This window comes from Carcharodon carcharias, chromosome 9 (genome assembly GCF_017639515.1).
Source record: "Carcharodon carcharias isolate sCarCar2 chromosome 9, sCarCar2.pri, whole genome shotgun sequence".
Lineage (NCBI taxonomy): Eukaryota > Metazoa > Chordata > Chondrichthyes > Lamniformes > Lamnidae > Carcharodon > Carcharodon carcharias.
In genome coordinates, this window is record NC_054475.1 from 22,643,781 (window position 1) to 22,668,771 (window position 24,991).

The 24,991-nt window shown below is 39.8% G+C and overlaps 1 protein-coding gene across 5 annotated transcripts in view; it reads left to right on the forward strand.

The window, feature by feature from the left end:
• The window catches only part of LOC121282291 (complement component receptor 1-like protein), an 81,743-nt gene extending 60,037 nt beyond the window's left edge, over positions 1–21,706 (forward strand). For all 5 annotated transcript variants that reach the window (XM_041195936.1, XM_041195938.1, XM_041195940.1 and 2 more), the window contains 5 exons: positions 8,865–8,961; positions 11,045–11,118; positions 17,337–17,372; positions 19,650–19,673; positions 20,577–21,706. In XM_041195936.1, the coding sequence (XP_041051870.1) occupies positions 8,865–8,961; positions 11,045–11,118; positions 17,337–17,372; positions 19,650–19,673; positions 20,577–20,632 (287 nt within the window). In that variant the 3' untranslated portion in view covers positions 20,633–21,706. The remainder of the gene's footprint in view (positions 1–8,864; positions 8,962–11,044; positions 11,119–17,336; positions 17,373–19,649; positions 19,674–20,576) is intronic.
• The last annotated feature ends 3,285 nt before the right edge of the window (positions 21,707–24,991 follow it).

The following is a 24,991-nucleotide window of genomic DNA, read 5'->3' on the forward strand; positions in this document are numbered from 1 at the left end:
ATCCAGCTTAATTTTTAAAGCCTCCTTAGTCCTGCAAACAAGCTTAATTAGCAGAAATTGCCAATGGTAAGTAATTTTACCCATTTCCCATTTGGTGTGTAGGACCAACTTTGTGCGTGATGTTTAGCTTTTCTAAACTAGCACACAATTTGTGCTTGGAATTCCCAATCTTTTGCACTGTTTATGTTGATTTTTGGGCAAATTGCACTAGGTGTATTCAGTGCAATCAAGTAAAAGCTTCAAGCCTGGAACTATTCTGAAATGGAGATAAATATGATACAGGCAATTATAGATCCAATAGTGGGCAGAATGTAGAATAGGTTATTGCTATGTAAGTGCTAAGAGACTGTCATCATAGGCTTAGAATGTGGAACGTTTGCTTTACAAACTTCTTTGACTTTTGGAGCTGATTGCAAAAAACCCAAAATGGAAAATGGAATTATCTCTCAATTTGGACCTGCAGAAAACATCTGAGAAGGAATGGTACTTGTGTAGTACCAGTGTTGCGAATATATCTAGTTCATAGTTCACGTGTTTTAGAAAAAAAACTGTAACTCCTAAAGCTAAAAGTGAACTGAAAATGGCGTAAATGCAATTCAAGCAAGCTTGGAGCTTATTGCATTGAAGGTTCTGGCTTAAGAGATTAACAGCTAGAAATGTAAGGTAATTAAAATGCTGGGCTTTAGAAATGGGAACGAAGGAGCAGGAGTCGACCATTTGGCCATTCAAGCCTGCTCCACCATTCAACTAAATCATGGCTAATCATTTACCTCTGGCGTCACTCTCCCACCTGATCCCCATAACCCTTAATGTCATTAGTATCTAGAAATCTATCGATTTGTATCTTGAACATGCTCAGTGATTGAGCTTCCACAGCCCTGTAGGGTAGAGAATTCCAAAGATTCACCGAGTGAAAAAATTCCACATCTCTGTCTTAAATGGGCTGCCCCTTATTCTGAAACTCTGTCCCTTGGTTCAAGACTCTGAAACCAGGAGAAACATCCTATCTGCATCTACCCTGTCACACACTAAGAAATTTGTAAATTTCAGTGAGCTCACCTTTCGTTCTTTGAAATGTTAGAATATGGGCCCAGTTTCCTCAATTTCTCCTCATGAGCCAACCCTGCCATCCCAGAGATAAGTGTGGTGAGCCACTGTTGCACTTCCTCTTTGACAAGTATATTCCACCTTGGATCAGGAGATCAAAACTATACACAGTGCATTCTCACCAAGACTCTATACAATTGCAGCAAGACATCCTTACCCCTGTACTCAAATTCCCTTAAATGAAGGCCAGCATACCATTTGCCTTCCTTATTGCTTGCTGCACCTGCTAGCGAGCTTTTTAGTGACTCATGAACAAGGACAGCGCTCTTCCCAAACCCTGTCCATTTCAGAAATACTCTGCCTTCCTGTTATTTTTAACCAAGTGGATGCCTTCACACTTGTTAACATTATATTCCACCTGCCATGTTCTTGCCCACTCACTTAAGCCTGTCTAAGTCCTCTTGAAGCCTCCTTGCATCCTCCTCACAACATACATTCTGACCTAGTTTTGTCATCAGCAAATTTGGAAATATTACAATTGGCCCCCACATACAAATCATTGATCTAGATTGTGAACAGCTGTGGTCTGAGCACTGACCCTTGTGGTACCCCACTGGTAACAGGCCGCCATCCTGAGACCGATTTGTTTATTCCTACTGTTTTCTGTCTGTTAACCAGTTCGGTATATTACCCCCAATGATCTAATTATGTTTACTAACCTGTGTGGGAGCTTATCAAAAGCTGCCTGAAAATCCAAATACACCATTTTCACTGGTTCTCCTTTTATCTATGGTACAAGTAACATCTTCCCAAAAATTCCAACAGGTTTATCAAACATGATTTCTTTTTCATAAATCCATATGACTCTGCCTAGTTATCTCATCCTTTATAATGGAATCTAACATTTTCCCTACTACTGACAGTCAAACTAACAGGTATGTAGTTCCCTCTCTTTCTCTCTCCCTCCGTTCTTAAATTGGGAGGTTACATTTGCTTCTTTCCACTCTGAAGGAACCTTTCCAGAATCTATAGAATTTTGAAAAGTAACCACCAATGCTTCCACTATTTCTATAACCACCTCCTTCAGCACTCTGGGATGTAGCTCATCAAGTCCAGGGGATTTATTTACCTTCAATCCAATTAATTTTGAGTACTACATCTTTACTGAGACAAACTTCTTTCAGTTCATCATTTTCACAAGTCCCTCGGTTCCTCATATTTCTGGGAAATTTTCTGTATCTTCCTTTGTGAAGACAGACACAAGGGTGGAATTTTATGGCCCCTCCCGCTGGCAGCATTTTCCAGTCCTGCCAAAGTCCATGGACTTTTGAGCAGCTCATGCTTTTTCTGGCCCTGCTTCCACCATGACAGGGCCGTAAATATCCACCCAAAGCGATTGTTTAGTTTAGTTTCTCTGATATTTCCCTATTCCCAATTATAAATTCTCTTTTTCTCATAACTAAAGAAGCTTTTACTATAAGCCTTTTGTTTTTGTTAAACCCTCCCCAACAGCACTAGCAGATCTCCCTGTGAAGATGTTGGTCCCAGACTTGCAAAGGTGCAGCATGTCCATGTTGTACAGGTCCCCAATGCTCAGAAATCTGATGCCCTCTCTCCTACACAATTCTCCAGTCATGTGTTCAATCGCTCAATCCTCTTTTTCCTATCCTCACTAGCACGTGGCACTGGGAGTAATCCTGAGATTACTGCTTTTGATCTCCTTTTTAATTTCTTAACTCCCAGAAATCTGCTTTCAGGACCTCATCCTCCCTTCCTACTATGTCATTGGTACCAATGTGCACCATGACCTCTGGCTGTTCATCTTCCACCAGTAGAAGGTTCTGCAGTCATCCTGTGACTCCTTGACCCTGACCCCAGGGAGGCAATATACCATTCTGGTGTCATGTCTACAGCAACAGATATGAAGCCTGTTCCCCTAACCAGCAAATTCACTTTCACTATTGCTCTTCCGCTCCCGTTATAAATTGGGAATAAATTAATATACTGAAGACTACGAAGCCTACTTCGTAGTATCTGAAACAGGGTTCTTCAGCTTTGACTTCTTGTTTTTAAAACAAGAAATCTTGTGGTATAGTTCCAGTCAGATCTCTTTTTAAATGAAAAATATTTTTTAAAGTGTAGGCATTGGAGTTACTTGGACCAATGATGCAGCAATCCATCAGTACTGCGCTGGCGTGTGAGTTGAGCTGTGCAGTTCCAGAATGAAATGTTAGTAAATGCTTGATTGTCACTCCCAAGGAACAGCCAACGGTTAAAGCTCACAGTTTGCATCTCGCTGCCATTACCATAAACTTTTCTCAAAGAACCCTCTGCTTGGAGTAAATGAAATACAGTTGACATCACTGTATATTCTAGTTTGAATGAAATGTTGAAGAAACATTGGCCAAGATTTCCCGGTCGGCGAGTGGGGCCCACTCTCCGACGCATAAAATGACGCGGAATGGCGTTGGGCGGAACTCCCGACGTCACCCCGCCCCACTTCAATTTTCAGGTAGGTGGGGTCCCAGCAGAATCAGCTGTGCGCCCGCCGACCTGTCAATGGCCAATTGAGGCTATTGACAAACTCATTAAAGTCATTTGTAGACGTGACCGTCCATCCTTCAGGTTGGTGGGCAGGCCGGTAGCCCTGGAAGCATGAGAAAGTATGAAAACTCATCCACGGGTGGGACGAGATTTCATGTAGGTTTTTAAAAATGTAATAACAGTGTCTTTGAAAGTGAAGGACAGGTCCCAACTCATGTGACAGTGTCACATGAGGGGACATGTCAGGGAAATTTATTTTTTTCTGTTTTTAAGATTTTTTTAGTGTGGTACCGATCTTCCTGAGGCAGCACTTAGCCTCAAGGAGATGAGTGCGCTCTTTCGTGCTTGATTGGCCTGCCCATGTAAAATGGCAGCACAGATCAGAGGTATGCCTCCGTGCCTGCTCCTAAGCTCTCTTTCCCCCCCACCCCCAACAGTGGGGAAACTCTGCCCATTGCTGTACCTCTCCATTTTCCTCAATCTCTCACTAGCGATGCTGTCAATCTGTCTGACATGAAGTTGTGGATGAGTGAAATTTTCCAACAATTGAACATCAGGGAGACTAGAGCTATTGTTGCTGTTGACCGCAACGAACTCTACTTTTGCCACAGATTCCTCCCTTCCAATCGGACTGAATCAGATTCTGTGCAGCCTTGATATTGTGTTTGATGCATTATGTTCCAAAGCCCACATCTGAGCCATTGCCAAGACTACGTCCTACCTCTGCCCTACCGCCCTTTTTTTTTACTTCCCCCACTTCCCCCCTCAACCCTATCGATGCTTTTCTCACTATGGACACCTTTTACATTTAATTTCTCCAGTCTTCCTAGTTGGCAACTCATTTGCTTTGTCTGCAAATTGTGACTCGCTCACATCCTACCCTGGATAAGATTTGCCTCCCAGGTGAAAATTAGGATAAAGAAAGACACTTGCTTTCTTTCTTTGTTAACACTTGGAGGGTAATAGCTGTCCCCTGAGAGAGCAAATGTTAGGTGGCAGCTGGCCAGGGCTAAATTTGCCAGTACTCTGTCTTATGTTTGGGATGCTACTAGTGTATATTGATCAGGAAGAGAACACCTAAAAGCATGGGATCATTCCTTAAGTGTCCACTGGAGCATGTCTCCTGGCCTCCTAAAAAAATTTTTTTTTTTTTGTCCTTGAAACTTTCCTGTTTGGTCACTTCTAGCCCCAAAGGACCTTCTCGCAACTGTACCTGCCAAGAGTACCACACTAGATTTCTGGCTCAGATTGCCAGTTAAATATGCAGTCAGTTCCTGATAGAATTGGGATAAATCTCAGAAACTGGCAAGGCAGTTGTAGAAAAGTGTCTTTTTCCACCTGTGCAAAAGACCAAGTTAAATTAAATGACCAAATGAACTGAGCTCTGCATCTGAGCAAGCCTGCAGGGCAATTTTAATTGCTGTACACCTGGATTCCATCTTGTATGTAGGATTAAAATTCCCCATTCTGTTTCTCTCTCTTTCCCTGGCTCAGTTCCTGGGAAACTATCTTCTGCAAATCATCTTTTCACTTTATTCTAAATGAGTAATTTGGTGTGCACAGGAAGTTTTTAAATTTGTTTTTGAGTGCTTGTATTGGACATCGCCATCATCATTTGTATTTCATACTTGTTTTAGTTTTGGTCCTTGAGAATTGTAAATTTGGAATCATTTTATAGAAGGGAATGCCATTATGAAGAAGGAAGGTGGCTAAGAAAAAAAATCAGTGGATTTGACACTGGTCAGAAAATCAAAATGCAAGTTTAAAAGATCAAATGCTAGTATTAGACTGAAAGACGTGAGGTAGTTTAGATTTGGAGATATCTTCCACATGTGACCTTGATATACTGGAAGAGAGACTTGTTAAAACTATGAACTTGATGTTTTTTAAAGGTGAGTGTGGCAAGCCTCCAACATTGGAAAATGGCACTCCAGATGATAAATTTATTCCTCTGACCACCTTTCCTGTGGGTACTAAAGTTAGTTACAGATGTTATGTGTTTCAGGAAGGGGGTTCAAGACTTGTTACCTTCATGGCCGATTCAACTTGGTCACCATTGCAGGCTGTTTGTGAACGTACGTAATGAGCAATTTTATTTCCCCCCTTCCCTTGCCCTCACTTTTTTTTCCCTTGATCAGTTTTCTCTCAAAGGAAATGACTTGTGCTGGAGTTCATTTCTCTAGAGACAAGCAATTTTTTGGTACTAAGCCAAGTGACCATTCTTGTATGTGAGTCTGAGTGCCTCAAATGTAGGCGGCACCATAGTTTGGCTTGAATCATTTCTAACCCAATATGCAGTAAAAATCTCAACAAGGATCACTGGATATTGATCAGTAATGGGAACCACTTGTGTTCTACCCTGGGTGCTAATGACACCAGAGTATTGGACGCTATTATTTGAAAACCAAGTCATTTGTACATCTTATGTTTGCACGCTATCAATGAGTAATCAAACAAAAAGCCTATTAACAATTGAAAGTGGATATATATTTTTGGATGTCTTTGCCATCATGAAATTGCTGGTTATTCCATGATAGGTCATTTCTTTAGTCACCAAGAAGGGTGTTAATGGTCCTTTAGGTAAATTTGTGCTCCTCCTGTTCCTCGCCTGTCTTCCCTTTCTTTATTACCCTATTAAAATCCAACCATATCCAGATGTACGTCAATAGTATATTTCTCGCTGAACTGGCTATATTAGAATCTGTTGTCATTTGTTAATCAAGGTTAAGCAGCAGTGAGGTGAAATGATTAATTTTCTTTTTTGTTGCTTCTGAAATTGGAACAGAAGCTAGGTTAATTACTGAGTATCAGAAATAGGGGGCAGGAGTTTAACTTTGGGGGGCGGGGCCCACTCATCGACACGTAAGATGTCGCAGGATGACGTCGGGCAGATCTCCCGACATCACCGCACCCCATTTAAATTTTCAGGAAGGCGGGGGTTCAGCAAAATCAGCTGCGCGACCACCAACCTGTCAATGGCCAATTGAGGCCGATGACAGGATCAATTAAGCAATTAAAGGACCTGCACGTCCAACCTTAAGGTTGGCGGGCAGGCCAGGATCCCCAGCGGCAACTGGAAAAACAGCAGTATGAGGTTTCTGTAGGGTTTTAAAAATGTTAATAAAGTTGTTATGGAAATTATGAACATGTCACAACTCATGTCACATGAAGGGGACATGTAAGGGAATATTCTTCTATATTTTTAATATTGTTGAAAGTAGAGGCAGCATTTTGACTCACTCATCTCCCTGAGGCTATGATTCATGTTCAGCTTTCACAGCAGGATACAAGCAAATAACCTAGAGTTGCACTTCAACCTGAAACATTGGGCAGAATTTTGCTGTCGGCGAGCAGGGGGTGGGGCCCGCTCGCTGAGGCGTAAAATGACACGGGATGACGTTGGGTGGAACCTCCAACATCATCCTGCCCCATTTAAATTTTCAGGAAGGCGGGCCCGCAGCAAAATCAGCAGCGGGCCTGCTCGTCTGTCAATGGCCAATTGAGGCCATTGACAGGATTATTTATATAATTAAGGTACCTGCCTGTCTAACGTTAAGGTTGGTGGGTCGGCCAGGATCCCCGGCGGCAAATAGAGAAAACACAAAACCTCATCCAGCGGCAGGATGAAGTTTCATGCAGGGTTTTAAACAGTTTAATAAAGTTATTATGCAAATTATGAACATTTTCGATCACATGTGACATTGTCACATGAGGGAGGGGCGTTCGGGAATTTTTTTTAAATTTTTAATATTATTCAACGTGGAAGCGACTTAGCATCAGGGAGATGTGCGTTCTTTTGTGCGCATGCGCGAAAGAGCGCACTCTCGCTTTTGGGGAATCCCCCGTTGCCCACACAAGAAGCACACAGCGCTTCCCGCTGGACATCACACTGGGCGTGTGTTAATTGGCCCGTCCACATAAAATGGCGGCGGGGCCTTTTCTCCATCGGGAATCGTCTCCCCGCCCACCGGAGATTGGGTCGGGCCCGCCCGCCCGACTGGCAGAAAATTCTGCCCATTAAGTTTGTTTTTCTCGTCACGTGTGCTGTCAGACCTGTTCAATGTTTCTAATAGTTTCTTCATAGTGTCTTAAGACTTCGACTGAGTGTAGAGAATGTGAAGCACTTATCAACATGTACACCTGGGTGTGGCCAGCTCTCAAATACTGCAACAGTCACTGAAAAATTGTGATTTGCATAGTCAACCCTAATCATGGTGCAATATGGGTGTTATGATTGCTCCTGGAGATGACCTCCACATGGCAGGTTTAAGCTGTGCTGTTAAGAATTGGCAAGAGTGTGAGCCAGTTAATTCACCCAGTTGTTCATGGGTGAAGCAAAAGCAGAGCAGCCTGTGTAAGTGGGAAAGATACTCGTGCCTGAACAAGCCTGCCATTGGGCTGTGATGGAGATCTGACTGATGCACAGTTCTTGTTGTTGGTCCTAAAGATATATGAAACCTCTCACTCTGTGGTGAATTGTAGACCAGAAATGCTGAACAGGGCCGTGGATGGCTTTGTTGACTGAGTTAATGTTTCATATTCACCTTTCACAGCAGGATGCAAGCAAATAACCTAGGGTTGCACTTGAACCTGAAACATTACATTTGTTTCTCTCACCACAGGTGCTGCCAGACCTGTTCAGTGTTTCCAATAGTTTGTTTTCATGTTGAAATTGTTTTTGTCAGTGTCCAGGTCAACATATTTCCTTTATTATAAATTGATTAATGAGTCACTCACCTCACTGCTGCTGTGGGAGCTTTCATTCATTGTGTAGAATGATTACCATATTTACTTAAATAACAGTGACTGCACATCAGAGTACGTCATTGCTCACAAACACCCAAAGTGCTTCACGTGTAAAGTGATGAGATGCTGTCTTAATTTCTTTACGTGTCTTGATCACAAATTTGCCAAGGAAATTGCTGAACTTCTGCACATCTGCGATTTTCTTTATTAATCTGGCCATATTCTACCATGGCCTTAATAGATACAACCATTATTAAAATAAAACAGGATCATTCCATTGAGTTTGGATTGACTGGTAAAACACATTCTTTATGAGATTGCCTCGAGCTTACATTAAAAGCAAAGTCATGACATTATCAAATTTTGTATCATTGGACAGGATCTTTAATTTCCATTGCTGTGAAAACTTGAATATAAATCCTAGAAGAATTGGAGCTAACGCATGCAGTGGTTTTCATAAAGTTAAACTGTGAATTGCATTCAAAACCCATGAGAGAATGTGGTGTATTTTAACATTTTTTTTCTAGCAAGAAGCTGTGACAATCCTGGAGATATTCTCAATGGATATTATAATGCATCAAGTACCACTTTGGGAAGTCGAGTTACTTTTTATTGCAATGAAGGGTAAGTGTCCAGTTTATCAATCACTGAATGAGGTTGTTCACTCTGTTGTAAAAGATTATATTTTGTTCACATTTTAAGTTGAGGTCTGTCGTGGTAGCTTCCCCAAGAAGGAAACCACTTGCTCAGTTTATTTCTGGTGATTTCCTGTGTTGCCTTTGAATAAATTTTCCTGTTCTATAACTTGGTTGTCTTATCATTTTACATTATGGACAGTTAATGTGCTTATATTTTCACCCAATAACAACTGAATCAAGTGTCCAAATTCCATCAGCTAGATACCGTGACAATTTATTAAAAAGAAATACAGAATCTGAGGGTTCAGAATTGAAACTTGGTGCTTACTTCCTTAAAATATTTGATGCTACTGTTCAACTGAGTTAAGATGCATGAAAACTCTTCCTACGATAAGCTTCCAAAACCCGGCATAAGATCATGAGTAATAGGAGGAGAAGCCCATTGAGCCTGCTGTGCCATTTGATAAGATTGTAGCTGATCTGTTTGTAGTGTTAACTCCACTTTCCTGCCTGCCACCATCACCCTTGACTCCCTGGACAATCAGTTGGCCTCAGCTTTGAATATATTCAATGACTCTGTCTCCACTGCTCTCTGGTGCAAAGAATTCCATTGATTGTTGATCAGAAATTCCTCTTCATCTGTCTTAAATGAGATGTCCAAATTTGGAACTCCAACCTTAGTTCTAGATTCCCTTACAAGGGGACACATCCTCCCAGCATCTCCCCTGTCGAGTCCCTTCAGAATCTTCTTTCAATAAGATTACCTCTCATTCTTCTAAATTCCAATGATTGTAGGTCCAACCTGCTCAACCTTTCCTCCTAAGACAACCGTTTTCATCCAAAGAATCAGCTTAGTGAACCTTCTCTGAACTGCTTGGAATTCAATTATATCTTTCATAAGTATGGATACTAAAACTGTATGCAGTACTCCAGGTGTGGTCTCCCCAGTGCCCTGTACAGATGTAGGAAGACTTCCCCACTTTTATGCTCCATTCCCCTTGCAATAAAGGCCAACATTTCGTTTGCCTTCCTAATTGCTTGCTGTACCTGCAGGGTAAGTAATTTTTTTTGTGATTCATGTACAAGGACATCCAGATGCCTCTGTACTGCAGCATTCTGCAGTCTCTCTCTATTTAACATTCTACTTTTCTTTCCACAAAAGTGGACAACCTCACATTTCCAGATTATAGTTCATCTGCCAATTTTTTTGCCCACTCAATTAACCTATCACTATTCCTTTGCAGATTTTTTGTATTGTTCTCAAAGGTTTTCCTACCTATCTTGTATCTTTAGCAAATTTAGCTGCAATACTCTTCATCCAAGTCATTAATATAGCTTGTAAATAGTTGACCCCAGCACTGATCCCCGTGGCACCCCACTAGTTATATTTTGCCAACCTGAAAATGACCCATATATCCTGAATGTTTCCTGTTAGTTAGCCAATTCTCTATCTATGGCAAAATATCACCTCCAATGCTATGAGTTCTTCTGCAGGAAACTGAGGCACCTTATGCCTTTAGGAAATATAGATACACAACATATACTGACTCCCCTTTACCCTGCTTGTTACATGCTCAAGAACATTTGTCAAACATGATTTCTTTCACAAAACCAGCAACATCAATGCTCATTCATTTAGCACCTGTTGTAATAAAACATTCCCATGGTGCTTCACAGGAGCATTACCAGGCAAAATTTATTGCTGAGCCAAATAAGGAAAGGGGATATTGGGGTAGCTGACAAGGAGTTTGATCAAAGAAGTTGACTGAAAGGTGAAGGGTTTGAGGCAGAAAAGTAGAATGTTTTGTTGGGGGCTGCGGGAGAGGGGTGTTGTGCTTGGGACGTAGGCTGCTGATGGTCCAGCTGGAGTTCTGTAGTAACCATGCAAGTTATTTTGCTTTTCACTCCGCTCCACTGCTAATCAATTAGCATGTCATTTGTCATTATAAATCTTAATCCATATAACCTTTACAACAGGTGGTGTGATCAGAAGAAATCAGTTTCATTTTTGATATTAGGTAATTTTTTATATTACTGCAGCAGTTTCTTGATTTCTTTTTCTTTTCCAGATACATCATGGTTGGTATGGACTACCGGATATGTACAGCTGATGGTTGGGATGGCCAGATTCCAAAGTGTGAACGTAAGTTCAGAGTTCTAAATGGCATAGAATGGTTTCCTTGTTTTTTTTCTGTGCACAAGGATTGAACTATGCTACAGCAATATAATTAGTACTTTGATTTTTCACATTTCATTCTTAACCTGAAGAAACAACCATTCAATTAATCAAGCTAGTATCTTAACTGTTATTCAGTCTCTGCTATCATATGGACTCTGCTTCCTTATTAATCTCTTCTGCAAGAGCAGTCTTTCAAGGGTCATTGAATACCACAGTGATTATTGGCTGGAGTGGAACAAGAAGCAGAAACATTCTTCAAATATTAGAAATACTGTGTAAGCAAGAGTTTTGCAGTAACCTTTTGGCAACTACTGAATTATACCTCTTGAATTTAGAAGCTACACAAACCAAACTAAACCTGATGCATTTTGATGTAGGAAACTTGTCACCTGGATTCAGTCATATACCTTTTAATGAGTTCAGGTTGTTTGCAATGCACAGTCTAACACCATCCCTGCCACGGAGTAGTGGAGTTACCATTGGAAATTCCAATGAGGAATTTCTTTCACATTCAAGTATCCTATTGTGTCTCAGAAACTTATTTTCTCGTGATCAAAATGTCCAATTTTCACAATCGTCGGGTATTTTGATCAACTCAAATTAGGAGAGAGTGCTGAAAATGGACGGCAGGTTATTCAGCACATGAGAGAACCGATGAAGGGCCATGTCTAAAATAGGGGTTAGGGTTAGCTGTTGGCATCAGTCTGTCTTGACTGTTGGTTTGGATATTCTAATTTGCTGTGGAAAAAGCTTCCATCAAAAGGATTTGTTTTGACCTTCCTCCTTTGCTTTAGCAGAATATAGATGTTTCACATCCAATGATCTCAAATATGAAATGAAATCACATCAATATAAAAGCAGCTGGAATTCCTTCATAACCCCTGCTGCCACCCCCACCCTTAATAACCAATCTACATAATATTAGCTCCAACAACGGAGTACGATCAAACCATCCTTGTGGGGGATGGAAGTGTAAAGGGATCGGATGTCCATGGTGAAGAGGAGGTCAAGGATCTGGAAATTGTTGATATGATGTAGGGTGTCAGAAGAATCACGGTTATAGGTGGGAAAGGACTGGAAAAGGGGAGAGAGAATGGAGTCAAGATAGCAAGAAATGAGTTCCGTGGGGCAGGAACAGGCTGACATGATCGGTCTGCCGTGACAGTCCTGTTTGTGGATTTTGGGTAGGAGATAGAAGCGGGCCGTCCAAGGTTGGGCGACTATCAGGTTGGAAGCTGTGGAAGGATGATCTCCAGAGGAGATAAGGTCAGTAACAGTCCTAGAAACAATGGCTTGATGTTCAGTGGTGGGGTCATGGTCCAGGGGGAGGTAGGAGGAAGTGTCTGCGCATTGACGTTCAGACTCTGCGAGGTAAAGGTCAGTGCACCAGACAATGACAGCACCACCCTTGTTAGCGGGTTTGATGACAAAGTCAGGGTTGGACCCGAGAGAATAGAGTGCGGCAAGTTCAGAAAGAGACAGGTTAGAGTGGGTGAGCTAATTTTATTTCATTGCTATTAGTGGGATCTTTCTGTGTGTGAATTGGCTGTCATGTTTCCCTATGTTATAGTTGGAGCTTCACTTCAATGGTGGAAGCTGTTGGCTTGTCCATGGTCCTGAAGGGCTACAACCAACGCACAATTTGTCTGATCTCTGTTCAGATGCTAACCGATCTGCTGTTTGTTTTCAGCATTTTATTATTGCTTCAGCTACGTTATAAATCTTCTAGACCCATTTACAAGATCCCAAGATAATTACAGATAACCAAGGCAATTTCACTTCTTCATGTATCCAGAATTCCCCACAGTCTCCCCATGTCCTCCATTGTAGCATCCAATTGGTATTTTCACTATCAGAGCCCAGCTGGCTTACACTTTTTGGATACAAAATAGAAATAGTGAACACATGTCAGTCAGTGTTACCAACCATGGTCTAATACACTATAAGGCTCCCTTTTCTGTGTCCCTAGGACACTGTGTACCTTGGTGCAGTATCCCTTACTGTACCAGTCTGATTTTTCTTTTTTCCCTTCCATTTCCCAACCAGATATCTTTGTGGACTATGATGTTTGTTTTTACCTGTAAACAAGGGCCAAACCTTCTAATGCAAGTAAATATCATGCAGAATACTTGCATATGGCAATGTTTTTTATCCTTTCCAGTAGTTTAAATGGCTACCAAATCCAGACCATGACTATGAAGTTTTTGATAAATTCATTTATTTCTTCATTTGGTCCATCTTTCATTGGTTCTTCATTTAAATAAGCCATCATCCAGATTGTCTTTTCTATTCTTTGTATTCTTTAAACTCTATTCTTGCAAAGTCAAAATTGTACAGGAAAGATATGTATTTATCTTGGTTATCTGTGTGTGTGGAATGTTGCCATAGCAAATATGTAGACTGGAGCTCTCGTGGAAATTCTCTTGTTCATCAGGGTCAACTTTTGTTAAATGATTCTGCTGCACAAACTTGAGTCTGCACATAAATCAATGGCATGGTGGTGATGTTTCAAAATCTTGGCTAATCATACCTAGATGGTACCACAATAATTGTGTAGGCACAGCCCCCTGTAGGATTTTGAGATGGGCACAAAAAAATTACTTGTGAAGTGGATTGAAGATGCATTCATGGGCCAGATAACTACATTCTTGTGTGTGGAAAGAGATTATGGATGAAACCTGTAGGGCACTGACTTTCAACATGTTAATGGGATACAGAACATTCACTTTCTTCAAGAAAAATTATGTAGAAATAATGATGAACAAACATGGTATGATAAGAGCCTGGAGATTAAAATGGTCCTGGAAATTCAAATGGTCAAGCCAATTGTAAACTCATTCAGGTAGCATCAGTTGTAAGTTTAAAATAATGGATTCCTTGGAGACTGCCAATGTGGGTTTACAACTTGAAAACTGTTTAACAAATGTTTTTGAATTTTGGGAATATTGTAGAAAAGGCAGAACTCTCTTGAACCTTTTTAAGTTGCCACATGACTGCTGATCAAATGTAAATCTGTGTGTGTGTCTTGAGTATAGTCGTGCCTGTTGGGTGAAGTGTCATACAGCAGCTTGGTGTTTAGGACCTTTATTTAACAAAATAAATTACCTGGTGCAGAAACTGATGGTAAGGGTATAAAATGTACTGTTGATATTTAAATAGGGCAACAGATATAGATACTTTTACATTTTTGCAAAAGGACTTGGGACATGATAATTATTACTTACAAGTGCAGGATATTGCATGTCAGCAGAAAGAATGAACAGCGTGTGTGTATCACAAACGATTTGTTCAAGGAACTTTTTAGTGACATATCTGTCACAGCCAATATTTGCAATATAGGAAACAATTAAAAAGTAAATGATTTGGATGTATGGCTACAAAAATGTGTTATAAACCTCCCAAGTTCCAGGCGAGACTTTACAATGCAGTAGTTAGACTAGTTTTTGGGGGTGTTTAAGCTCTAAATCCACTTACTCAATCTTAATTTGTTCTTTTGTGACTACCATTCAGACAATAGGACACAAATCTAGTGATGTAACACAGGAAACAGGCAAGAAAATTGATACTTAACAAAGCTAGGCAGCAATTTTACTAACTTAATAAGGTTCTTGCCCTATGCTCAATTGGGAAGCATGAAGCAACACATGGTCTTCTCTTTTTATCTCTGGAGTGTTGTGATTTTCTGCGCGAGCTGGAAAACAATCTTCGGATTCGGCATAAATATAAAAACAAAAACATAGATAAAAACAAAAAACTGCGGATGCTGGAAATCCAAAACAGAAACAGAATTACCTGGAAAAACGTAGCAGTCTGGCAGCATCGGTAGAGAAGAAAAGGGTCATGAGGACTCAAAACGTCAACTCTTTTCTTCTCCGCCGATGCTGCCAGACCTGCTGAGTTTTTCCAGGTAATTCTGCTTTTGTTTCAGATTCAGCATGCCTGTTCCCTCAAACTTGTTACTTTTTAACTCTTTCCAAATTGTAACCCATGTGCATGACTTCTCCTGTTTTTGGAATTTGGTTGGCTCGAGTGGTGCTCAATCAGTTTCTGATTTGGTTTGGGTGATGGATGATTATCTAATTGTATTAATTATGCATAGCCTTTCCTATTATCTCATTTGTCTGCTTTTAGTTTCAGTGTTTGATTATTCGAGTTTAGAGCACAATTGATTAACATTTAGGCTCAGAACTCAAATGTTTTATTGATGTCTCGGTGTCTTTTATAATTCTTAACATGTACAAAGCATAAGCAGTAACTAAAATATAGCAAAAGTACAGAATGGTGCATAGTCTTACAGATATTGCATAAAGTCTACATAAATACGTATAAAAATCTGTACCTAAAGATGACAGTTGTGTTAAACTTAAGGTAACATGTACAGATACAAGGTATAGCCCAATACATCACAGGTTCATAAAGAATACAAGTCACAAAAACTGATTACAGGATTTGATTCTAAACTTAAAGCCAAAGATAGTTACATATTTATAATACTATAAGTTAAAAAGATTAAGCTAGTTCTGACTAATTGTATGGAATCTTGCAGTTGCTTCACAGTTTTACCAGGGGCCTAGTCATGTGACTTACCATAACCAAACTACAAACTAATTATTATCATACCCAACTTTTCTACAAATTCATATTATCCTTGGAATACTTTATGCGGTAGTCCTTACTGTACTTCAAATAGACATACCGCTTTTGGAAGATGCAGTTATTTCTGATCTAGATGTTCTGTCTATTCCTCAGATGTTTAACAGTCAAGTAATTGCAGTGTTTAATAAAGTGAATATAGCTAAGTGTATATAGTACTTTGAGGATACAGTTAAATCACTTCAGGTTAAACATGGGGCAGAATATTCTCCCCATCGGTCGGGAGCAGGTGTGGAGCTGATTGCTGCCTGCGATCGGCTGCGCACTGTCATTTTAAGTGGGTGGGCCAATTAAGGCCCGCCCAGTGTGACACGTGCCCGGTAGTGCTCAGCGCTACCTGTGCGGGAGGAGAAAGTCCGGGCCTGTGCTTTTTCGCACATGCATGCGAAAGAGTGCAGAAATCTCTGATGCATGTAGCTGCCTCGGATTTAAGATTACAATGAAATTTCGGGGGGGAAAATAAAATTCAGACACTGGGACATATTTGAATTTTCATGCAAATTTTTATTCAGTTAATAAAACGTTCATGAAACCTCATCCAGGGGTGGGATGAAATGCGAAGTAAAAATGCGAAGGCCGCCTGGGCTCTTCATCTGCCCGCCAACCTTAAGGTTAGACGGGCAGCCCTGACAATTAGATTAACTAGTTGATTAATGGCCATAACAGTTTGGTAACCGTGCAGCTGACTCCGGTGTGTGCCCACCAAATGGAAGGTCGGAATGACGTATGCCCAACGTCACCGTGTGCCACTTTGCGCATCGGTATGTAGGTCCCGCCCCCGCACACCAAACAGAAAATTCTGGCCATGGAATATCTTGCCTCCCTGATTTTTTTTTTGGGTGTTGTTGAAAGGCAGCTTTTGGTGATTATAGGTGCTTTGAGGATAGCGAACTCTCTCAGCCTAAGTGGTCTGAGCACTTCATTTTGCATATCATCTTTGAGTGATCTGAACCGCTAATTTTTTTTGAGACATCAAACATTGGATATATCATAAAGCAAATGTGGGTACGTGCCTGACAGTGTTTAACTGCCATTCCCTTTGTGGTCATGAGCTATGCTTTTAGACACCAGCCATGACTCTCCAAAAACAAGTAAACATCTTACAGGAGTAAGTAAGCTTGTAATGTTTATTTTACAGCAATTGTTCTCTAACTGTTTCAGGTTGTGTCCTACTTTTAAAAACAAACTTTTGCAGCCCACCACTCAGATAAACATAGTTCTTTACATTTGTTGCAATAACGCAAATTAAGTTATAAGCAGAGCATTGCCCTTACTTAGCCTATTCATGCGGATGACCCATGGTTTGTGGATTTTTTATTTATAGTAATTATTTCCCTTGAGTTGGTGATTAACAATATTATTGCTTTGCAAACACCGTAATTGGCTCTATTACTATTGGTATGCACATTCTTTTGAATTCATGTACTGGAGGATGCATTTTCATTATACCAGGCCCATACTTTGAGAAGCATTCTTATAGTTGCTGTTCTATTGAGTCAGTTGAACATTTTTTTTTTCTTTCCCATTAGCCAGAAATGCTGACATCATTTCTACTACTCCTAGTGGTAAGTATTTACTATGCCTTAAAGTTCCTCAAGTTATGGCCTTAAACATTCATGTGTACTACTTCATAGTATGAAGGAGACCACTGAGTTCTTTGTCTTATGCCACGTTTAATATAAAGTCACTCTTCAGTTATTCAGGGTCATGCTTACTATCAAAGGAAGGGGAAATTGTATACACCTTTGTTCACTTTGCTTCCAAAATAACATTCTGACATCATGCATACCGTACTATTTATTTCCCATTGTAACATTTAATATTAAAAATCTTTAGTATCTTGTGTTTCCAAGTGAAATTGATAGCAATGGAGATTTTGCCAAATCCCATTAACTGTTAAAATTGCTCATTTTAGGTGGGTATCTCTGCATACCAGCTTCTTATGGGCAATAAATGATCACCTAGCCAGCAACGCCCACACCCCATGAGCAAATATTTAGAAAAAAAAATGCTGGGAGGATGTTTTCCCCTGTCTAAAACTAAGGATCACAGGCTTAAATTAGCAGTTGGTTGTTTAGGATGGAGATGAAAAATTGGGTTGTATATCTTTGGCATTCTTCACCCCAGAGAGCGCTGATGCGCAGTCTGAGTATATTCAAGATAAGAGGTTGATAAAATTTACATACTAAGGGATATAGGACTATTGGAGCAAGGTGGATTAGAGGTAGAAAATCAACCTTTAGCTTGAATGGTAGAGTAGACTCACAGGACCAAATAGCTTACTTCAGATTTGTGTCTGATCCGAATGAACAGTAAGGTCAAGAATGGCTGTGGGAAAATCCTTGGCATGGAAGTTAGCAAACGCAAGAGGTGGTAGTGCTGGAATTGAGATGCTAAAATTCTGTCTTCAAAGGAAGTTATCTCCTGAGAGATGAAACTCCTAATACGTTTGAAATAGCTAGATCCAATTTGCACCAGTAAAGTGGTCTAGACTACTAAAAGTTTACAAAAAAAAATCCACCATATTGACTACTCACTCCCCATGCGGAGGGAGGGTGGAGTATTCAGAAAACATCTTGCCCTCTTGCATGCTATGTAATATCCTAAGAATTCACCAAAACCAGTGTTTTCAGAGGTGTGGGGCATGCGCTTGTAGTGATGCTTGTGCCATTGTATGGACCCTTTTAAATTCCAAAAGGATCAATGCTGTTAATTGAACTTTAGCACCCTGCCCCCCCTTTCCCCCACTGCCATTGCTGCTATTCTCCAATCTCTATACTAGACAAATGTATTATACCATTTAAAACAGTTTTGTATGTAGAATTTGAAGATTTGGTGCTCCTATCTAACAACTGTTGTAGCTGTGTGATCCCATTGGTGATTATTTTAAAAATGGAGGATGAATGGTCGACCAAATTCTATAAAGCAATGCAGTTTGCACTTCCTGCCAGAACTAAGAATTTAAATGTATAATAACTTAGAACTTATCAGAAAGCTTGGAACATAGAAGGCCATTCAGCCATTCAACTTTCTACTTCCACTGTCAATAACAATTTTACTTCTCGTCTCCTTAAACTGCTTTCCTCCTCTAGCCAAGAATTGAATAGAACCTTCAATTTGAAAAGCAAAATTTTTAATTCTGAACTATCAATGCCCCTAAAATGTAAGCAGCAAGTTTCTAGTCTTGTATCTGTTGCTGTAGGCACAACAATATGACATAAAACACTCTAGGGTCAGTTTTAACTTGCAACAGAGGTCACTGGCAGAATGGTTGTGGGACATTTTCTATATGCAAGATGGCTGCATTGGTCACTCAGACGATAACAGTTACCAAGCTTCAAAAGTCCTAAGTGAGTGTATAAGTGCATTACAACTCCCTGATGGATGGAATGATTCTAAATGCAAATTTTATTTCTTGAGTAGAAATATTGAACTGTGTTTGCATGAATGTTTTTCATTGAGGAATTGTTGGACTCAAACTAGTTTTAAATCAATGTTAGTAAGCATGTTCTGTTAATTATGTATCAGCATGTATCATTTTGCATTTGTCAAAGGGCCCTAGCTATCCTTTATAAAGGAACACAACATCATCAGTGACCAATCCCAACAATTACTTGTGGTCAAATTTTGCGAAAGGAAACATTTCAAAAGTCAAAGTAGAAGTGTTGCCTCCATCTCTTCTACCCCTTTGGTAGAGTTTTCAAAAAGCTTCCTCTTTACTAGGGAGACTTGTTACTCTTGTGATTAAAGGATTCAACTGCCCTATGCTGTACATTATGTACATTGTGATTTTGTGCATTACCAGTTTTAAGTTTTTTCTAATTTGTTTAATTTCTCAACAGGCGGATCTGTAGGAAGAAGTATTGGTGAGTATGGAGAACTGGGTCGTACAAACTTTTTTTTGCTGATATTATCAAATGTTTGTACAGTTCATTTTAGCATTTTCTAACTTAAAAACTAAATGGTAAATGCAAACAAAATTCCAAATATTCAAAATAATGGGTACACCAAATAGTTCATGCTCATTGTATGTTATGCAGTTTAATGCAACCAAATAGGTTTACAAATATGATGGCCCTCACTAGACCTATCTTACTACAGTTCGAGGCCCATGAATGCTTTGGGTGAGAAAAACCCAAGGGATGCAAAACAGGAATAGGGACCTGATGTAATGAGTATCTGCTCTATTTTCCTTTGAACTATCACTGTAGGCCAATTTCCCAGGCACACAGCAAAAAAAAACTTATTTACCAGTATGTTACCTTTAACTCCCTCCTCATCCCTGGATTTTTACTTCTAAAACCCTCAATATACCGTCAGTATGAATAATTTTCCCTGGGTCAAATTTATCAATTTGCATCCAAATTTTGCTTTAATAAATGCATGTTGTATGGGCTGTTTTCTCCAATTATTTGTTTCTTTAGTCTTTAAAGAGTACTTGATCTGTTTGGTTAACTTTGCAATTGCTGGAGATTTATTTTTTAAAAAATTGAGCAGCATCTTTTGCCAGCCAGAGTGCAGTCCTTAATTGGAAGTGTTGCCATCCTGCTGTTCTGCCTAATAGGCAGAATTAGCCACAATTTTCAATATTTTTGAAAGAAGCTTGAGTGAACTTAGCGTGTACAAAAATTAAATGAGAATCCTAACAGTTACTGGTGAACTTTGTCATTTTAACAATTGTAAGGTTAAATATTGATCACTTAGAAAAAGGCACCAATGACTAATTTTGTTATTTGTCTGAATTTTTAACCTTCAAATTTCCTTTGTAGGTCAACAGTTTGAACTGCTCCTCGTCCTGGGTTTCATTGTATTTCTGATGTCCTAATTTGGTCCTGCCTATAAAGGAACTGGACCGAAGCACTTCTCATGATCAGCCTTCGTACAGTATGTGTGGGAAAATCTCAGTTGATTTAATTTTGGAAATCAGTGAAGTGGATGCTATGCTGCAAAAATGTCCTCTGGATGGATACAGGTTATGTATATTTGAGCACTTGACTAGGGTTTTCTAAAAAAGACTGTTATTAAAACTGAAGCAAACTTAGCAATTGTATTTAATGCTTAAAAAATGTAGAGTCTATTCTAATTTAAATTAAGTAACTTCAGAGTTACTGGCTAATGTTAACTTTGTACATCTGAATGTTCTGTAATGTGTAATGGAACCTGGTTTAGTTGAGCTAATGTTAATTTTGTACACCTGAATGTTCTGTATTAATGTGTACTGGAACTTGGTTTAGTTGAGCTGAATGAGATTTAAGAGAATGCTTTGTTTTAATTAATTTAAGTCATTGTTCAGGTTTTAAGTAATGATACCTGATCAGTCTTTGTACAGTATGTTTAAACATCTGTAGGTGATCCATCATTTGAATTTCTACTCATGTATATTCAATTCTCAAAGTAAAAATGATTGAAAGCATTCATAATAGCCTGCCTGTTATACTGGCCTACCTGTTATACCGATAACCTAATCATAAAATTTAAAAGCCAATTTATTTTTCCACTTACAAAGTTATATTATAAAAGGCATCAAAACTAACATGAGAACCTAAAATGGTATTGTCTTTTTAAAATTTCACCTTCACTATGCTCACTCACCACAACAATAATACAACTGCTTAACATGTAAATTTGGAAAAACTTTGAAGCTAATGAAATGGGTTATCCAGTGCAAATAGGTATGACCAGTTATTCACGTTTGGTGCTTTTTTTCTGAATGTAACTGGTTCAAAGCCCCTTTAAAAGAGGGAAAATGAAGGGAATGTGTTGATTTTTATCAATGTTGGAAGTTAAACTGATCTTTACTGTGGATCCAAATGTGTTGCATAGGGTAATTCTTTACTAAAGTGAATATTCTCAGGTTTTTTTTGCACATTTTAAGAAAGAATAAACTTGTCTGTAACTACTTTTCACACCAATTTAACTTATTTATTGTTTTGAAGGCAATTCATGCTTCAGTTTTAAGGACATGAAGAAAGGATACATGGTTTTTAGCTATTTAAAAATACCAAATTCATTTTAACATTCCCCTTTGTGCCTGAATTTTATCAATTCAGCAGACATCAGGGCCAGAATGTTTCCATCGGCGAGTTGGGGGCTGGACCCGCTCGCCGACGTGGGATGACATCGGGGGAACCCCCCAGCGTTATCCCGCACCATTTAAATATTCAGGAAGGCGGGTTGACAGGGAAATCGGCTGTCCGCCCACCACTTGAGGCCATTGACAGGGTAGTTAAGCCAATTAAAGGCCCTGCCCGTCCAACTTTAAGGCTGGCGGGCAGACCAGGAGCCCCAGTTGGCTTCTGATAATACATGAAACCTCATCCACTGGCGGGATGAGATCTCATTTTTAAGTTATTAAAAATTTTTTAATAACGTTTGTGATATTTATTAACATCTCATGTGACATTGTCACATGAGGGGGACATGTTAATAATTGTTTTATTTATCTATTTTTGAAGTTTTAGACTTTCAGAGCACTTCCTGAGACAGCACTTAGTCTCAGGGAGATGTGCGCTCTTTCACACTTCGACAGTTGGGGAATCTCCGCCCCTCTGCCCCCCTCCCCCCCACCACCCCCACCAAGCACAGGAAGCACATAGCACTTCCCGTTTGGCAGGCCGCTGGTCGGGCCTTAATTGGCCCACCCACTCAAAATGGCGGCGGGGCCCGTTTCGGTGGCCGCAATCGGCTGCCTGCTCGCCACCGAGCCGGTAGGGCCCGCCCGCCCATCAAGGGCAAAATTCTGCCCCAGATTTTTGTGTTTTGCTACTATTGCTGCCCAGAGACTGATTTTTGGCTGTATTCTATTGCTAAAGTCAGTATTTTAGCGTCGCTAGATTCAAGTTTTCGCACTTCACATTGATCAATTCTGGTGTATTTGTCTTGTGTGCAATCCTGAACCAAATACAACAGAACCTTCTTTTGGATTCTGTACAAATCAAAATGTGGTCACTTATTCTTTTAATATTTACAGTTGAGACTTTTCATTAATTTTAATGAACCTGAACGATTATGAAATAGTCAGAATTGAACATTAAAATGTATATATTATATGCACTCTTAGAACTGTATGATTGGAATTTTTTTTAACCCGGTTTCTTGTAATTGGAAAGCTTCAGCTAATCACACATCTTTGCATTGTGTCCAATTATAATATTTTTTAAATGGTCATAGCCCTGTAAGACAGTAGATGACAAATCTATGTTTTGAATGTTGCACTGATAATGAGCATATTTAAATAGTAATAAATACTTCAAAAGCCAAGTGGCAAAATAACCATAATGTACTTTGTGCCTTAAGGATCTCTTTCCTGTATTCTTCATTTGATTATAAAATGCAAATGGTATTGCAAATACACTTGCCATGTTAAATGCTGCAGGAAATGGATTTAAATTGTTTCTGTTCTCAAATAAAGACACAGTTGATGTGACACAATTTTCTCTCCTCTGTCACTACAAAACATGCAATGATGATTGTTGTGTATAGTAAGTGTGACTATAGATTTATTTTTTGATGGTGCCCAACCCTACTTGAATTGTGGTTGGGCCAGGATGCAGATTCTGATACTGAGATGCTGCCATAAGCAGTTGAACTGAGGAAGAAACTCAGGAAACTTAGGAAACAGAGAAGAGTTTAAGTAAGTTATGAGTACTTGGGTGTGTTAGAAATAAAGTATATCTTTTAAGTTTAAGTTCAATTTATATTTTTTCCATTTGTGGGTCAAAAGATAACACCTGCGATCTAGTTTCATTTTTGAGTGGAGACAGCAGGTCTAAAGCTCTATTTGTATACCTGCATTTCTAATGAGATTTTTACAACTCGTGAAGGAGAGTTAAAGCCGACAAGCGTAGAGAAAAAAACTGCTGTTGCCTAGCAACAGGGAGGCCCCACTCCCACACAGACAGAAAAAACAAAAAAAGCTGCTTGAGTTCAGTTGGAAGCAGCTACTAAAGAGACTGCACAGCAGGGGGATAGATAGCAAGTTCCAAACTGAACTTGAAGCTAAGATTCCAGAGAGACTGGATGCTAGGAGGGGGAACGGCAGAGAGCAGATTTCCCAAAAAGAACTGAAAGGTCTCAAGATAAGGAGTAGATAAAAAGGAGACACCCCAAGAAGATTTTCTAGTCAAAGGAAAAACAGGAGTCTGGAAAAGGTCCTGTTCTGTGGAAGTGACAGGAGCAGAGATGAAAGTTCCAAACTTAAGCCTTAAAGGCAGAAAGCTGCAAGAAGCAGATTTAAAGGGATTAGAGAAGCCAGAATGTTCGAGGAGGCAACTGAAGTTCTGTACTTTTTACTATGTGCATGTGAAGCAGCGGTGTCCTGTTGATGGCTGAGTCAGTGTGTGGAAGGAAGCTTGAATGCACATGGTGATCCAGGGGAGAGGAACATCAGAAGCAGAGTTTGAAACCCTGGAGGTGGACCCTTGCGAAATGCGTCCCAGAGCAAGTATTGGTGTGGGAGAAGATTCCAAAGCAACTTCTTGGAGAGTGGAGATTGGAAACCCTCGTAAGAAAGACTGAGTTCAGTGAGACTGGTTGGCTCAGTGTAACAAGCATCTGGTTGGGGGGCGGTGTAGTTGAGATGTGTGGCATCCGTCACTTGGTTTCAGAGTGTGGTGTGCTTGACCACAGGTTGCCTATTGGTTTGCATGGATTATATACTTACTGTGAACATTAAAGTGTAAGATAGCTTTTGCAACTTGGGTTATCCTTCCAAATCTCTATAGTTGTGGGTAAAGGAGTATTGTAATACAATTCATCTTTTCTTGTTTAATGTCTTATTCTTTTGTTGAAAGTTTATCGGCTGACTGTGGATCTGTTCAGTGGCCACTCTCCACATATCTTAAAAACAATAAAAGGTAGGATCTATGAAGCTAGGTTCCAACCTGGGATCAGGCTTGTCCAGTAGTAACAGCTGGGGAAAATTATGGCCTGGGCAATGGGTGTTACTACAACCAGTTTGAACACAGTCATCAGATGATGGAATGTCTGTTTTAATTACCTTTTGAACATTCAGACTATAGTCATGCACCACCTCAAAGCAGGTGCTGTGTGAAATAACCCAACTTGAAAAATAAATTGCATTTTGATTTTTCTATTAAGTTAGAAGTTGTTATGATCCCCAGCTGTGGTTACACCTGGACAAGTCTGATCCCAGCTTGATGGATCCTGGACAGAATCTTCCATT